The sequence below is a fragment of the Ylistrum balloti genome, unplaced genomic scaffold, assembly GCF_031769215.1.
Source record: "Ylistrum balloti isolate Yb309-2 unplaced genomic scaffold, AGI_CSIRO_Ybal_v1 Utg370612, whole genome shotgun sequence".
Taxonomy (NCBI): domain Eukaryota; kingdom Metazoa; phylum Mollusca; class Bivalvia; order Pectinida; family Pectinidae; genus Ylistrum; species Ylistrum balloti.
In genome coordinates this window covers 242135-259477 of record NW_026782376.1, presented here as the reverse complement: position 1 = coordinate 259477, position 17343 = coordinate 242135, and the positions used below count along the sequence as shown (strand labels likewise).

Below are 17343 nucleotides of genomic sequence, written 5' to 3'. Positions count from 1 at the left end.
AAAATACTTCAATGATTTGTACAAGAAATATTAAAACATTCGAACATACATTCACTTTTGAAATCAAAAACATATAAATGGAATTAAAACGAAATCAGTCAAATGAAAGTTTTCATTCAACGTGGCATATGATACTTATTTCAAAATTCAAAATTGCTTTTAATGACACACACTGATGTGCATTATTGTCACTGTAAATAATACAAATTCATTCTTAACATTAATTAACGTGTCTGTCGCTATTACTACGTCACAATTCATTCTCCTTATATGGAGCTGTGACAAGAAGCTGTCCATCAGATCTCTTTGAACACGAGAGTTTGCTGACATCAACATTGTCCGGTAATGTGTACTGTGTAGAATAATACTCAGATCGTGATACTCCATCCTCACACTCCTTCTTCTGGGATTTCACCATTATGGAGTTACCCTTGTGTAGCACTTGGACGCCATCGCCACCGAACTGGTCTTTGTTGAAGGAGAGTGTAAACGTTTTCTGTTTCTCGTCTCTTACTATTTTTCTGCTTTCATCACATACATCTAAACCATCATCACGTGTCTTCTGTCCCTGATCAGAACTCAAATCTGAATATTCTTCGTTTTTCATTAGAGACTGCTCATGTTGGATCAGGATGTTAGATTCATCAGCGACTTCATCACACACTCTATCTTTCCGCTTTGATTCAACAATCTCAAAGTCCTCTCCATCAATTAAACTATCAATGCTTTCGGGGTTATCGACGATTCCTTCTGGTCCAGTTTCTCCATTGATATCACCGATGGAGCCATCTATTACACGGACCTCTTCCATCTTCTCAGATTTGACAAAATCATCCTTTTCCCCTGTGGTGGAAACCTGTCCTTCTAAAGTTACTTCGGACTTTGGTTTTTCCGCTCCAATTTCTACAGGCACTTCCCGAAACGCCTTATTTTCGTTCACAGGCATGACATTTGCTTCTATAGTAAGCAGGCCATCGTGTGTAAAGCGACTTTTCATGGAACTGATGTCAACACCTTCAGGTATAGAAATGACCCTGTTGCTCTCGTAAACATCCGAACAGTTCTCATCTCCGTCCACTCGACGGGCTTTGATTAGGGCTCGTCCCTCCTTGGTGGTAATCGTGACGTCATCAGCCTCATACCCTCTTAGATTCAGTTTCTGTACCCATTTCTTGGTCCTCGGATTTTCGGGTTGTCTGAGTTTATTGTGAGATGTATGACCTGTCAAAGCTGACAAGAGAGGCAGTAGGATATCCGTCAATTCAGGTAAGGGACGATTGTCCTTGTAGGAGGAGCGCCGAGACAGGTGCCCGGGATTGAAGGCTTGTCTGCAAGTTGATGGTCGTCGATCCCAATAACACTCCGGATAGTGATGAGGAGCAGTTCTCAGTGTAAACATTTTGCTGTCAGTTGAATATGTTAGTTGGTGCGGCGTTTGTAAACCTTGTGTAGATCTTTCCTGTACTCGCTTCAGTCTCGATAAACAGTTTGAGTCTGGATGGGCTATGTGTTGCCTTATATAGTAAATGATCAGTAATGTAGAAGTCGCGAGAAACTTCTCGAGACGACTAGTAACCATATGACGTGTTACTATAAATAGACACAAGCGTAACAGAAATCTACCTGTCAAATCAATACAAAGTTATATATATGCGTCTTGATCATTCTAGAATTATCTTTTATCATCAATTTCATCATATCTCATCTCAGATTGTGAAACGTAAATGCTGGTAGGGTTCCTTACGGTATATTTGTATGTATGTGTAGAATGACCTATTTAATAAGGGGAATCCCCTACACATTATAGCAGGGCTACATTTGTTCAGGTTTACTGGACATTGAATCATATTAATTGATACTTCGCTCTCATTCAAAATCATTGAATATATCTGCGATGTTGAACCTTATTGGTACGTCTAGATATATTAAAATATTTTATATCTAGATTATCATAGTATATCGTATGTGTATATGATTTACAATGCAGCTTAAACACGATATTTTATATAAATGTCTTGATAATAAGAAGACTATCTTAAATAATTGTAACGGTTGTTTATTTTCAAATATGTATCATAAAAGTACTATGTCAAAGTTATTCATTACACTCAAACTTTGCCAAACCACGTAACATATGAATTTAAATAGACAAATAGAAAGTTAGGAAATGAAATTCCAATGTAACGATCTGAAATGGGAGTCACACAATTCTAAAATGTATCGTCATGGTTGATATTTGAGGTATTAAATGTTCTGGAATCTTCTTCGAATCTCTCCTGTGTCAATAGATCTGTAACTGGCAGAATTATGTGTTGCTCATTACACCTAATGCACGTTTTAATAGAAATGTCATCCTATTGTACCTATGAATTATGTCAAACTACTTCATATGTTATTTAATTGAGAATTTTTATCAATGTCAATTATTGCATACATATTTTAATTGAAATTCGGGTATGAATTATGATGTATTGTGATCAGAATTGCAGCAGTTTATAACCCATTTTTTCTTTCTTTTATTTTCCCCCTACCAAAGGAAATAAAGAGACTGATCATACAAGGAAAGAATTTTTTTTCAAAATCATGATGATAATAATAACACAATAAAATATCATTGTCACCACTAAAACGTGATATATTTATAACAATATAACACAATAAAATATCATTGTCACCACTAATGATATATCTATAACAATATTACACTATAACAATATTATCTATAACAATATTACACATTAAAATAGCATTGTCACCACTAAATGTGATATAATCATAACAATATAGCACAAGAATGTTTGCCTTTAAAGTATCCATCATAAGAATGTTTGACTTTAACGTATTTATCACAATAATGCTTGCCTTTAACGTATTCGTTACAAGAACGTTTGCCTGTAACGTATTTATCACAAATTTTGACCATGAAGTCTAAAGCATCCTGATTTAATGATTGCGTCTACCTCTCGCCGGAGCCATAAAGATGAGACGGCTTACGACAGAGGTAATACAGGAGGATGAGTATGGTGTTGAGCATCACTGAATAGAGGATCAAGGGCAAATTATGGTCAAATCGGGAAAATAAAAAGAGGTCAAGATCAATTCCAGAAAAATTTATACAAACTGCTCTTAAGCGAATAACACCTGTCCACACCATATTAACCTGAGATACATTTTAGCCAAATAATAAAACTAGACGGTGATGTTTGAAAGCCAACGTTATTATAAGTCAATATTAAAAAGGAATTTACTTATCACATACTACTATAAATATATTTGCTTTCAGCATTGGAATATTTCAAAAGAATGTAAACAATGTCACAGTTATTTTGACAGTGCCGTTTTAAGAGGATTTTTTTCTATTTATTTATTTACATTCACAGATGTAAATTATTCAAAGACGCTTACCATCCCGAAACATGTTATATTCTCTTCAATGAATTTTTTTCATATTTTGTTCTTTTTGTTTTCGATTTTGAGTTTTCGTTCTGTTTTCTTGACCGGTCATTTTTGTTCTTTTGTCCACCTTAAATTTACGGATGCAGTACAGTCAAATTCTAAAGCAATCCATATAACAACTGCTTCCCCTGGAATTCTTCAGTGAGATGAAAAATTCAAAACTACATTTTGTGTAACGGATGGTTTCATAAGCTTAAATTGGAAATAAGCGAAACATCTTAAAATATTTTTTATATTGCTCATTTTGGAGTGTGGTGTTTCTTGGTTAGATTGTCCGAGATTTTCTATAGTTATTTTTTGAAAAAAGAAGTCTATTGTCAATTCGAGGCATGTTTGGACCCTAAGGCTTGCCCGATCACCTGCGTTCCAAGCAATTTATCTCACAGCCTTCAGAGATCAAATTGCTTTTCCATTGGCAGATCGTTTGTTAGGAAAGCATTTTTCATTCACCTCATCTACAGGCCAAGGTAGAGATTGTTCAATCACTTCCTCTACAGGCGAAGGTAGGGAATGTCCAATCACGTCCTCTACAGGGCAAGGTAGGGATTGTCCATTCACCTCCTCTCCGGGCCAAGGTAGAGATTGTCCGATCGCCTCCTCTACAGGGCAAGGTAGGGATTGTCCAATCACCTCCTCTACAGGTGAAGGTAAGGATTCTCCATTCACCTCCTCTTCAGATGAAGGTAGTCCTCTCCGGGCCAAGGTAGAGATTGTCTAATCACCACCTCTGCGGAACAAGGTAGAGATTGTCCAATCACCACCACTACAGGCCAAGGTAGGGATTGTTCAATCACCACCTCTCCGGACCATGGTAGGGGTTGTCAAATAACCTCCTCCCAGGGCCAAACTAGTGATTGTCCAATTACCACCGATAGTAGCCAAGGTATGGGTTTGTTCAACCTCCTCCTCTGCGGAACAAGGTAGAGATTGTCCAATCACCACCACTACAGGCCAAGGTAGGGATTGTTCAATCACCACCTCTCCGAACCATGGTAGGGGTTGTCAAATAACCTCCTCCCAGGGCCAAGGTAGTGATTGTCCAGTTACCTCTTATAGTAGCCAAGGTATGGGTTTGTTCAACCTCCTCCTCTGCAGAACAAGGTAAAGTTTGTCCAATAACCTCCTCTCCAGGACAAGGTTAGGATTGGCGAATCACTTCCTCTCCAGGCCAAGGTAGGGATGTTCCAATCACCTCATCTCCATTTGCTACTTTTTATATCTTACTGTCTACATTTATATAATTCAAATTATAGTAATGTAAGCGCTGCATAGACATTACTACCTTTTTACCAGCACTTTATTCTTACATTTGTGACTTTTAAGTCATGTCTTTCATGTCTTTTGTCTTTCTTTAGATCACGACTTCAGCTAACTTTAATCACAATAGTATTTATCTCTGATCACACTATTTTGTAAAGCTCTGTGTTAATGTAGTTTCCATACCTATATTTATCACAATAACAATCAAATATTCAAAGTTTTCAAACATGATAAAAAACGAATTCTGTTTACGTTTACACCTTTTATTGACTTTGTCGCAGAAATATCACAAATATTGGTTCGTCAATCAAAGTAATTTCTTCTGAATCACTCTTAAAATACTTCAATGATTTGTACAAGAAATATTAAAACATTCGAACATACATTCACTTTTGAAAACAAAAACATATAAATGGAATTAAAACGAAATCAGTCAAATGAAAGTTTTCATTCAAAGTGGCATATGATAATTATTTCAAAATTCAAAATTGCTTTTAATGACACACACTGACGTGCATTATTGTCACTGTAAATAATACAAATTCATTCTTAACATTAATTAACGTGTATGTCGCTATTACTACGTCACAATTCATTCTCCTTATATGGAGCTGTGACAAGAAGCTGTCCATCAGATCTCTTTGAACACGAGAGTTTGCTGACATCAACATTGTCCGGTAATGTGTACTGTGTAGAATAATACTCAGATCGTGATACTCCATCCTCACACTCCTTCTTCTGGGATTTCACCATTATGGAGTTACCCTTGTGTAGCACTTGGACGCCATCGCCACCGAACTGGTCTTTGTTGAAGGAGAGTGTAAACGTTTTCTGTTTCTCGTCTCTTACTATTTTTCTGCTTTCTTCACATACATCTAAATCATCATCACGTGTCTCCTGTCCCTGATCAGAACTCAAATCTGAATATTCTTCGTTTTTCATTAGAGACTGCTCATGTTGGATCAGGATGTTAGATTCATCAGCGACTTCATCACACACTCTATCTTTCCGCTTTGATTCAACAATCTCAAAGTCCTCTCCATCAATTAAACTATCAATGCTTTCGGGGTTATCGACGATTCCTTCTGGTCCAGTTTCTCCATTGATATCATCGATGGAGCCATCTATTACACGGACCTCTTCCATCTTCTCAGATTTGACAAAATCATCCTTTTCCCCTGTGGTGGAAACCTGTCCTTCTAAAGTTACTTCGGACTTTGGTTTTTCCGCTCCAATTTCTACAGGCACTTCCCGAAACGCCTTATTTTCGTTCACAGGCATGACATTTGCTTCTATAGTAAGCAGGCCATCGTGTGTAAAGCGACTTTTCATGGAACTGATGTCAACACCTTCAGGTATAGAAATGACCCTGTTGCTCTCGTAAACATCCGAACAGTTCTCATCTCCGTCCACTCGACGGGCTTTGATTAGGGCTCGTCCCTCCTTGGTGGTAATCGTGACGTCATCAGCCTCATACCCTCTTAGATTCAGTTTCTGTACCCATTTCTTGGTCCTCGGATTTTCGGGTTGTCTGAGTTTATTGTGAGATGTATGACCTGTCAAAGCTGACAAGAGAGGCAGTAGGATATCCGTCAATTCAGGTAAGGGACGATTGTCCTTGTAGGAGGAGCGCCGAGACAGGTGCCCGGGATTGAAGGCTTGTCTGCAAGTTGATGGTCGTCGATCCCAATAACACTCCGGATAGTGATGAGGAGCAGTTCTCAGTGTAAACATTTTGCTGTCAGTTGAATATGTTAGTTGGTGCGGCGTTTGTAAACCTTGTGTAGATCTTTCCTGTACTCGCTTCAGTCTCGATAAACAGTTTGAGTCTGGATGGGCTATGTGTTGCCTTATATAGTAAATGATCAGTAATGTAGAAGTCGCGAGAAACTTCTCGAGACGACTAGTAACCATATGACGTGTTACTATAAATAGACACAAGCGTAACAGAAATCTACCTGTCAAATCAATACAAAGTTATATATATGCGTCTTGATCATTCTAGAATTATCTTTTATCATCAATTTCATCATATCTCATCTCAGATTGTGAAACGTAAATGCTGGTAGGGTTCCTTACGGTATATTTGTATGTATGTGTAGAATGACCTATTTAATAAGGGGAATCCCCTACACATTATAGCAGGGCTACATTTGTTCAGGTTTACTGGACATTGAATCATATTAATTGATACTTCGCTCTCATTCAAAATCATTGAATATATCTGCGATGTTGAACCTTATTGGTACGTCTAGATATATTAAAATATTTTATATCTAGATTATCATAGTATATCGTATGTGTATATGATTTACAATGCAGCTTAAACACGATATTTTATATAAATGTCTTGATAATAAGAAGACTATCTTAAATAATTGTAACGGTTGTTTATTTTCAAATATGTATCATAAAAGTACTATGTCAAAGTTATTCATTACACTCAAACTTTGCCAAACCACGTAACATATGAATTTAGATAGACAAATAGAAAGTTAGGAAATGAAATTCCAATGTAACGATCTGAAATGGGAGTCCCACAATTCTAAAATGTATCGTCATGGTTGATATTTGAGGTATTAAATATGCGGTAAATGTTCTGGAATCTTCTCGAATCTCTCCTGTGTCAATAGATCTGTAACTGGCAGAATTATGTGTTGCTCATTACACCTAATGCACGTTTTAATAGAAATATCATCCTATTGTACCTATCAATTATGTCAAACTACTTCATATGTTATTTAATTGAGAATTTTTATCAATGTCAATTATTGCATACATATTTTAATTGAAATTCAGGTATGAATTATGATGTATTGTGATCAAAATTGCAGCAGTTTATAACCCATTTTTTCTTTCTTTTATTTTCCCCCTACCAAAGGAAATAAAGAGACTGATCATACAAGGAAAGAATTTTTTTTCAAAATCATGATGATAATAAAAACACAATAAAATATCATTGTCACCACTAAAACGTGATATATTTATAACAATATAACACAATAAAATATCATTGTCACCACTAATCTTGATATACCTATAACAATATTACACAATAAAATAGCATTGTCACCACTAATCTTGATATATCTATAACAATATTACACATTAAAATAGCATTGTCACCACTAAATGTGATATAATCATAACAATATAGCACAAGAATGTTTGCCTTTAAAGTATCCATCATAAGAATGTTTGACTTTAACGTATTTATCACAATAATGCTTGCCTTTAACGTATTCGTTACAAGAACGTTTGCCTGTAACGTATTTATCACAAATTTTGACCATGAAGTCTAAAGCATCCTGATTTAATGATTGCGTCTACCTCTCGCCGGAGCCATAAAGATGAGACGGCTTACGACAGAGGTAATACAGGAGGATGAGTATGGTGTTGAGCATCACTGAATAGAGGATCAAGGGCAAATTATGGTCAAATCGGGAAAATAAAAAGAGGTCAAGATCAATTCCAGAAAAATTTATACAAACTGCTCTTAAGCGAATAACACCTGTCCACACCATATTAACCTGAGATACATTTTAGCCAAATAATAAAACTAGACGGTGATGTTTGAAAGCCAACGTTATTATAAGTCAATATTAAAAAGGAATTTGCTTATTACATACTACTATAAATATATTTGCTTTCAGCATTGGAATATTTCAAAAGAATGTAAACAATGTCACAGTTATTTTGACAGTGCCGTTTTAAGAGGATTTTTTTCTATTTATTTATTTACATTCACAGATGTAAATTATTCAAAGACGCTTACCATCCCGAAACATGTTATATTCTCTTCAATGAATTTTTTTCATATTTTGTTCTTTTTGTTTTCGATTTTGAGTTTTCGTTCTGTTTTCTTGACCGGTCATTTTTGTTCTTTTGTCCACCTTAAATTTACGGATGCAGTAGAGTCAAATTCTAAAGCAATCCATATAACAACTGCTTCCCCTGGAATTCTTCAGTGAGATGAAAAATTCAAAACTACATTTTGTGTAACGGATGGTTTCATAAGCTTAAATTGGAAATAAGCGAAACATCTTAAAATATTTTTTATATTGCTCATTTTGGAGTGTGGTGTTTCTTGGTTAGATTGTCCGAGATTTTCTATAGTTATTTTTTGAAAAAAGAAGTCTATTGTCAATTCGAGGCATGTTTGGACCCTAAGGCTTGCCCGATCACCTGCGTTCCAAGCAATTTATCTCACAGCCTTCAGAGATCAAATTGCTTTTCCATTGGCAGATCGTTTGTTAGGAAAGCATTTTTCATTCACCTCATCTACAGGCCAAGGTAGAGATTGTTCAATCACTTCCTCTACAGGCGAAGGTAGGGAATGTCCAATCACGTCCTCTACAGGGCAAGGTAGGAATTGTCCATTCACCTCCTCTCCGGGCCAAGGTAGAGATTGTCCGATCGCCTCCTCTACAGGGCAAGGTAGGGATTGTCCAATCACCTCCTCTACAGGTGAAGGTAAGGATTCTCCATTCACCTCCTCTTCAGATGAAGGTAGTCCTCTCCGGGCCAAGGTAGAGATTGTCTAATCACCACCTCTGCGGAACAAGGTAGGAATTGTTCAATCACCACCACTACAGGCCAAGGTAGGGATTGTTCAATCACCACCTCTCCGGACCATGGTAGGGGTTGTCAAATAACCTCCTCCCAGGGCCAAACTAGTGATTGTCCAATTACCACCGATAGTAGCCAAGGTATGGGTTTGTTCAACCTCCTCCTCTGCGGAACAAGGTAGACATTGTCCAATCACCAGCACTACAGGCCAACGTAGGATTGTTCAATCACCACCTCTCCGGACCATGGTAGGGGTTGCCAAATAACCTCCTCCCAGGGCCAAGGTAGTGATTGTCCAGTTACCTCCTATAGTAGCCAAGGTATGGGTTTGTTCAACCTCCTCCTCTGCAGAACAAGGTAAAGTTTGTCCAATAACCTCCTCTCCAGGACAAGGTTAGGATTGGCGAATCACTTCCTCTCCAGGCCAAGGTAGGGATGTTCCAATCACCTCATCTCCATTTGCTACTTTTTATATCTTACTGTCTACATTTATATAATTCAAATTATAGTAATGTAAGCGCTGCATAGACATTACTACCTTTTTACCAGCACTTTATTCTTACATTTGTGACTTTTAAGTCATGTCTTTCATGTCTTTTGTCTTTCTTTAGATCACGACTTCAGCTAACTTTAATCACAATAGTATTTATCTCTGATCACACTATTTTGTAAAGCTCTGTGTTAATGTAGCTTCCATACCTATATTTATCACAATAACAATCAAATATTCAAAGTTTTCAAAATGATAAAAAACGAATTCTGTTTACGTTTACACCTTTTATTTACTTTGTCGCAGAAATATCACAAATATTGGTTCGTCAATCAAAGTAATTTCTTCTGAATTACTCTTAAAATACTTCAATGATTTGTACAAGAAATATTAAAACATTCGAACATACATTCACTTTTGAAAACAAAAACATATAAATGGAAAATTAAAACGAAATCAGTCAAATGAAAGTTTTCATTCAACGTGGCATATGATAATTATTTCAAAATTCAAAATTGCTTTTAATGACACACACTGACGTGCATTATTGTCACTGTAAATAATACAAATTCATTCTTAACATTAATTAACGTGTCTGTCGCTATTACTACGTCACAATTCATTCTCCTTATATGGAGCTGTGACAAGAAGCTGTCCATCAGATCTCTTTGAACACGAGAGTTTGCTGACATCAACATTGTCCGGTAATGTGTACTGTGTAGAATAATACTCAGATCGTGATACTCCATCCTCACACTCCTTCTTCTGGGATTTCACCATTATGGAGTTACCCTTGTGTAGCACTTGGACGCCATCGCCACCGAACTGGTCTTTGTTGAAGGAGAGTGTAAACGTTTTCTGTTTCTCGTCTCTTACTATTTTTCTGCTTTCTTCACATACATCTAAATCATCATCACGTGTCTCCTGTCCCTGATCAGAACTCAAATCTGAATATTCTTCGTTTTTCATTAGAGACTGCTCATGTTGGATCAGGATGTTAGATTCATCAGCGACTTCATCACACACTCTATCTTTCCGCTTTGATTCAACAATCTCAAAGTCCTCTCCATCAATTAAACTATCAATGCTTTCGGGGTTATCGACGATTCCTTCTGGTCCAGTTTCTCCATTGATATCACCGATGGAGCCATCTATTACACGGACCTCTTCCATCTTCTCAGATTTGACAAAATCATCCTTTTCCCCTGTGGTGGAAACCTGTCCTTCTAAAGTTACTTCGGACTTTGGTTTTTCCGCTCCAATTTCTACAGGCACTTCCCGAAACGCCTTATTTTCGTTCACAGGCATGACATTTGCTTCTATAGTAAGCAGACCATCGTGTGTAAAGCGACTTTTCATGGAACTAATGTCAACACCTTCAGGTATAGAAATGACCCTGTTGCTCTCGTAAACATCCGAACAGTTCTCATCTCCGTCCACTCGACGGGCTTTGATTAGGGCTCGTCCCTCCTTGGTGGTAATCGTGACGTCATCAGCGTCATACCCTCTTAGATTCAGTTTCTGTACCCATTTCTTGGTCCTCGGATTTTCGGGTTGTCTGAGTTTATTGTGAGATGTATGACCTGTCAAAGCTGACAAGAGAGGCAGTAGGATATCCGTCAATTCAGGTAAGGGACGATTGTCCTTGTAGGAGGAGCGCCGAGACAGGTGCCCGGGGTTGAAGGCTTGTCTGCAAGTTGATGGTCGTCGATCCCAATAACACTCCGGATAGTGATGAGGAGCAGTTCTCAGTGTAAACATTTTGCTGTCAGTTGAATATGTTAGTTGGTGCGGCGTTTGTAAACCTTGTGTAGATCTTTCCTGTACTCGCTTCAGTCTCGATAAACAGTTTGAGTCTGGATGGGCTATGTGTTGCCTTATATAGTAAATGATCAGTAATGTAGAAGTCGCGAGAAACTTCTCGAGACGACTAGTAACCATATGACGTGTTACTATAAATAGACACAAGCGTAACAGAAATATACCATGTCAAATCAATACATAGTAATATATATGCGTCTTGATCATTCTAGAATTATCTTTTATAATCAATTTCATCATATCTCATCTCAGATTGTGAAACGTAAATGCTGGTAGGGTTCCTTACGGTATATTTGTATGTATGTGTAGAATGACCTATTTAATAAGGGGAATCCCCTACACATTATAGCAGGGCTACATTTGTTCAGGTTTACTGGACATTGAATCATATTAATTGATACTTCGCTCTCATTCAAAATCATTGAATATATCTGCGATGTTGAACCTTATTGGTACGTCTAGATATATTAAAATATTTTATATCTAGATTATCATAGTATATCGTATGTGTATATGATTTACAATGCAGCTTAAACACGATATTTTATATAAATGTCTTGATAATAAGAAGACTATCTTAAATAATTGTAACGGTTGTTTATTTTCAAATATGTATCATAAAAGTACTATGTCAAAGTTATTCATTACACTCAAACTTTGCCAAACCACGTAACATATGAATTTAAATAGACAAATAGAAAGTTAGGAAATGAAATTCCAATGTAACGATCTGAAATGGGAGTCCCACAATTCTAAAATGTATCGTCATGGTTGATATTTGAGGTATTAAATATGCGGTTTTACTAGGTACCTAAGTGTTCTGGAATCTTCTCGAATCTCTCTTGTGTCAATAGATCTGTAACTGGCAGAATTATGTGTTGCTCATTACACCTAATGCACGTTTTAATAGAAATATCATCCTATTGTACCTATCAATTATGTCAAACTACTTCATATGTTATTTAATTGAGAATTTTTATCAATGTCAATTATTGCATACATATTTTAATTGAAATTCAGGTATGAATTATGATGTATTGTGATCAAAATTGCAGCAGTTTATAACCCATTTTTTCTTTCTTTTATTTTCCCCCTACCAAAGGAAATAAAGAGACTGATCATACAAGGAAAGAATTTTTTTTCAAAATCATGATGATAATAAAAACACAATAAAATATCATTGTCACCACTAAAACGTGATATATTTATAACAATATAACACAATAAAATATCATTGTCACCACTAATCTTGATATATCTATAACAATATTACACAATAAAATAGCATTGTCACCACTAATCTTGATATATCTATAACAATATTACACATTAAAATAGCATTGTCACCACTAAATGTGATATAATCATAACAATATAGCACAAGAATGTTTGCCTTTAAAGTATCCATCATAAGAATGTTTGACTTTAACGTATTTATCACAATAATGCTTGCCTTTAACGTATTCGTTACAAGAACGTTTGCCTGTAACGTATTTATCACAAATTTTGACCATGAAGTCTAAAGCATCCTGATTTAATGATTGCGTCTACCTCTCGCCGGAGCCATAAAGATGAGACGGCTTACGACAGAGGTAATACAGGAGGATGAGTATGGTGTTGAGCATCACTGAATAGAGGATCAAGGGCAAATTATGGTCAAATCGGGAAAATAAAAAGAGGTCAAGATCAATTCCAGAAAAATTTATACAAACTGCTCTTAAGCGAATAACACCTGTCCACACCATATTAACCTGAGATACATTTTAGCCAAATAATAAAACTAGACGGTGATGTTTGAAAGCCAACGTTATTATAAGTCAATATTAAAAAGGAATTTACTTATCACATACTACTATAAATATATTTGCTTTCAGCATTGGAATATTTCAAAAGAATGTAAACAATGTCACAGTTATTTTGACAGTGCCGTTTTAAGAGGATTTTTTTCTATTTATTTATTTACATTCACAGATGTAAATTATTCAAAGACGCTTACCATCCCGAAACATGTTATATTCTCTTCAATGAATTTTTTTCATATTTTGTTCTTTTTGTTTTCGATTTTGAGTTTTCGTTCTGTTTTCTTGACCGGTCATTTTTGTTCTTTTGTCCACCTTAAATTTACGGATGCAGTAGAGTCAAATTCTAAAGCAATCCATATAACAACTGCTTCCCCTGGAATTCTTCAGTGAGATGAAAAATTCAAAACTACATTTTGTGTAACGGATGGTTTCATAAGCTTAAATTGGAAATAAGCGAAACATCTTAAAATATTTTTTATATTGCTCATTTTGGAGTGTGGTGTTTCTTGGTTAGATTGTCCGAGATTTTCTATAGTTATTTTTTGAAAAAAGAAGTCTATTGTCAATTCGAGGCATGTTTGGACCCTAAGGCTTGCCCGATCACCTGCGTTCCAAGCAATTTATCTCACAGCCTTCAGAGATCAAATTGCTTTTCCATTGGCAGATCGTTTGTTAGGAAAGCATTTTTCATTCACCTCATCTACAGGCCAAAGTAGAGATTGTTCAATCACTTCCTCTACAGGCGAAGGTAGGGAATGTCCAATCACGTCCTCTACAGGGCAAGGTAGGGATTGTCCATTCACCTCCTCTCCGGGCCAAGGTAGAGATTGTCCGATCGCCTCCTCTACAGGGCAAGGTAGGGATTGTCCAATCACCTCCTCTACAGGTGAAGGTAAGGATTCTCCATTCACCTCCTCTTCAGATGAAGGTAGTCCTCTCCGGGCCAAGGTAGAGATTGTCTAATCACCACCTCTGCGGAACAAGGTAGAGATTGTCCAATCACCACCACTACAGGCCAAGGTAGGGATTGTTCAATCACCACCTCTCCGGACCATGGTAGGGGTTGTCAAATAACCTCCTCCCAGGGCCAAACTAGTGATTGTCCAATTACCACCGATAGTAGCCAAGGTATGGGTTTGTTCAACCTCCTCCTCTGCGGAACAAGGTAGAGATTGTCCAATCACCACCACTACAGGCCAAGGTAGGGATTGTTCAATCATCACCTCTCCGAACCATGGTAGGGGTTGTCAAATAACCTCCTCCCAGGGCCAAGGTAGTGATTGTCCAGTTACCTCTTATAGTAGCCAAGGTATGGGTTTGTTCAACCTCCTCCTCTGCGGAACAAGTAAAGTTTGTCCAATAACCTCCTCTCCAGGACAAGGTTAGGATTGGCGAATCACTTCCTCTCCAGGCCAAGGTAGGGATGTTCCAATCACCTCATCTCCATTTGCTACTTTTTATATCTTACTGTCTACATTTATATAATTCAAATTATAGTAATGTAAGCGCTGCATAGACATTACTACCTTTTTACCAGCACTGTATTCTTACATTTGTGACTTTTAAGTCATGTCTTTCATGTCTTTTGTCTTTCTTTAGATCACGACTTCAGCTAACTTTAATCACAATAGTATTTATCTCTGATCACACTATTTTGTAAAGCTCTGCGTTAATGTAGTTTCCATACCTATATTTATCACAATAACAATCAAATATTCCAAGTTTTCGAAACAATAAAAAACGAATTCTGTTTACGTTTACACCTTTTATTTACTTTGTCGCAGAAATATCACAAATATTGGTTCGTCAATCAAAGTAATTTCTTCTGAATCACTCTTAAAATACGTCAATGATTTGTACAAGAAATATTAAAACATTCGAACATACATTCACTTTTGAAAACAAAAACATATAAATGGAATTAAAACGAAATCAGTCAAATGAAAGTTTTCATTCAAAGTGGCATATGATAATTATTTCAAAATTCAAAATTGCTTTTAATGACACACACTGACGTGCATTATTGTCACTGTAAATAATACAAATTCGTTCTTAACATTAATTAACGTGTCTTTTGCTATTACTACATCACAATTCATTCTCCTTATATGGAGCTGTGACAAGAAGCTGTCCATCAGATCTCTTTGAACACGAGAGTTTGCTGACATCAACATTGTCCGGTAATGTGTACTGTGTAGAATAATACTCAGATCGTGATACTCCATCCTCACACTCCTTCTTCTGGGATTTCACCATTATGGAGTTACCCTTGTGTAGCACTTGGACGCCATCGCCACCGAACTGGTCTTTGTTGAAGGAGAGTGTAAACGTTTTCTGTTTCTCGTCTCTTACTATTTTTCTGCTTTCTTCACATACATCTAAATCATCATCACGTGTCTCCTGTCCCTGATCAGAACTCAAATCTGAATATTCTTCGTTTTTCATTAGAGACTGCTCATGTTGGATCAGGATGTTAGATTCATCAACGACTTCATCACACTCTCTATCTTTCCGCTTTGATTCAACAAACTCAAAGTCCTCTCCATCAATAAAACTATCAATGCTCTCGGGGTTATCGACGATTCCTTCTGGTCCAGTTTCTCCATTGATATCATCGATGGAGCCATCTATTACACGGACCTCTTCCATCTTCTCAGATTTGACAAAATCATCCTTTTCCCCTGTGGTGGAAACCTGTCCTTCTAAAGTTACTTCGGACTTTGGTTTTTCCGCTCCAATTTCTACAGGCACTTCCCGAAACGCCTTATTTTCGTTCACAGGCATGACATTTGCTTCTATAGTAAGCAGGCCATCGTGTGTAAAGCGACTTTTCATGGAACTGATGTCAACACCTTCAGGTATAGAAATGACCCTGTTGCTCTCGTAAACATCCGAACAGTTCTCATCTCCGTCCACTCGACGGGCTTTGATTAGGGCTCGTCCCTCCTTGGTGGTAATCGTGACGTCATCAGCCTCATACCCTCTTAGATTCAGTTTCTGTACCCATTTCTTGGTCCTCGGATTTTCGGGTTGTCTGCGTTTATTGTGAGATGTATGACCTGTCAAAGCTGACAAGAGAGGCAGTAGGATATCCGTCAATTCAGGTAAAGGACGATTGTCCTTGTAGGAGGAGCGCCGAGACAGGTGCCCGGGATTGAAGGCTTGTCTGCAAGTTGATGGTCGTCGATCCCAATAACACTCCGGATAGTGATGAGGAGCAGTTCTCAGTGTAAACATTTTGCTGTCAGTTGAATATGTTAGTTGGTGCGGCGTTTGTAAACCTTGTGTAGATCTTTCCTGTACTCGCTTCAGTCTCGATAAACAGTTTGAGTCTGGATGGGCTATGTGTTGCCTTATATAGTAAATGATCAGTAATGTAGAAGTCGCGAGAAACTTCTCGAGACGACTAGTAACCATATGACGTGTTACTATAAATAGACACAAGCGTAACAGAAATATACCATGTCAAATCAATACATAGTAATATATATGCGTCTTGATCATTCTAGAATTATCTTTTATAATTAATTTCATCATATCTCATCCCAGATTGTGAAACGTAAATGCTGGTAGGGTTCCTTACGGTATATTTGTATGTATCACCTATGTGTAAAATGACCTGCTTAATAAGGGGAATCCCCTACACATTATAGCCCTACATTTGTTCAGGTTTACTGGACATTAAATCATAATAAATGATACTTCGCTCTCATTCAAAATCATTGAACGCCTAGATATATTAAAACAATTCTATATTTAAATTATCATAGTATATCGTAAGTGTACATGATTAAAATTGCAGCTTTTACACGTAATTGTATATATATGGCTTGATAATAAGGAGACTATCTTAAATAATTATAACGATTGTATATTTCCAAATATGTACAATAAAGGTACTATGTCTAAGTTATTCATTAAACTCAGTTTTTGCCAAACCACGTA

The 17343-nt window shown here is 36.9% G+C and overlaps 3 protein-coding genes across 3 annotated transcripts; all 3 read right to left on the bottom strand.

Moving 5' to 3' along the window:
- Positions 1 to 220: 220 nt before the first annotated feature.
- Positions 221 to 1413, bottom strand: LOC132557017 (uncharacterized). The gene has a single exon (XM_060221480.1). It carries the CDS (start codon positions 1397 to 1399, stop codon positions 251 to 253), a length of 1149 nt encoding a protein of 382 aa, XP_060077463.1. The 5' UTR covers positions 1400 to 1413; the 3' UTR covers positions 221 to 250.
- An 8944-nt stretch (positions 1414 to 10357) lies between these two features.
- LOC132557013 (uncharacterized) lies at positions 10358 to 11550 on the bottom strand. Its single transcript, XM_060221478.1, has one exon. It carries the CDS (start codon positions 11534 to 11536, stop codon positions 10388 to 10390), a length of 1149 nt encoding a protein of 382 aa, XP_060077461.1. The 5' UTR covers positions 11537 to 11550; the 3' UTR covers positions 10358 to 10387.
- Positions 11551 to 15365: 3815 nt separating this feature from the next.
- Positions 15366 to 16649, bottom strand: LOC132556946 (uncharacterized). Its single transcript, XM_060221411.1, has one exon. The coding sequence runs from the start codon at positions 16633 to 16635 to the stop codon at positions 15487 to 15489; it is 1149 nt and encodes a 382-aa protein (XP_060077394.1). The 5' UTR covers positions 16636 to 16649; the 3' UTR covers positions 15366 to 15486.
- Positions 16650 to 17343: the final 694 nt, after the last annotated feature.

Excerpts from the sequence above, each read along its gene's own strand:
- LOC132557013 (XM_060221478.1), bottom strand. The coding sequence starts at position 11,536 with ATGTTTACACTGAGAACTGCTCCTCATCACTATCCGGAGTGTTATTGG.
- LOC132557017 (XM_060221480.1), bottom strand. The coding sequence starts at position 1,399 with ATGTTTACACTGAGAACTGCTCCTCATCACTATCCGGAGTGTTATTGG.
- LOC132556946 (XM_060221411.1), bottom strand. The coding sequence starts at position 16,635 with ATGTTTACACTGAGAACTGCTCCTCATCACTATCCGGAGTGTTATTGG.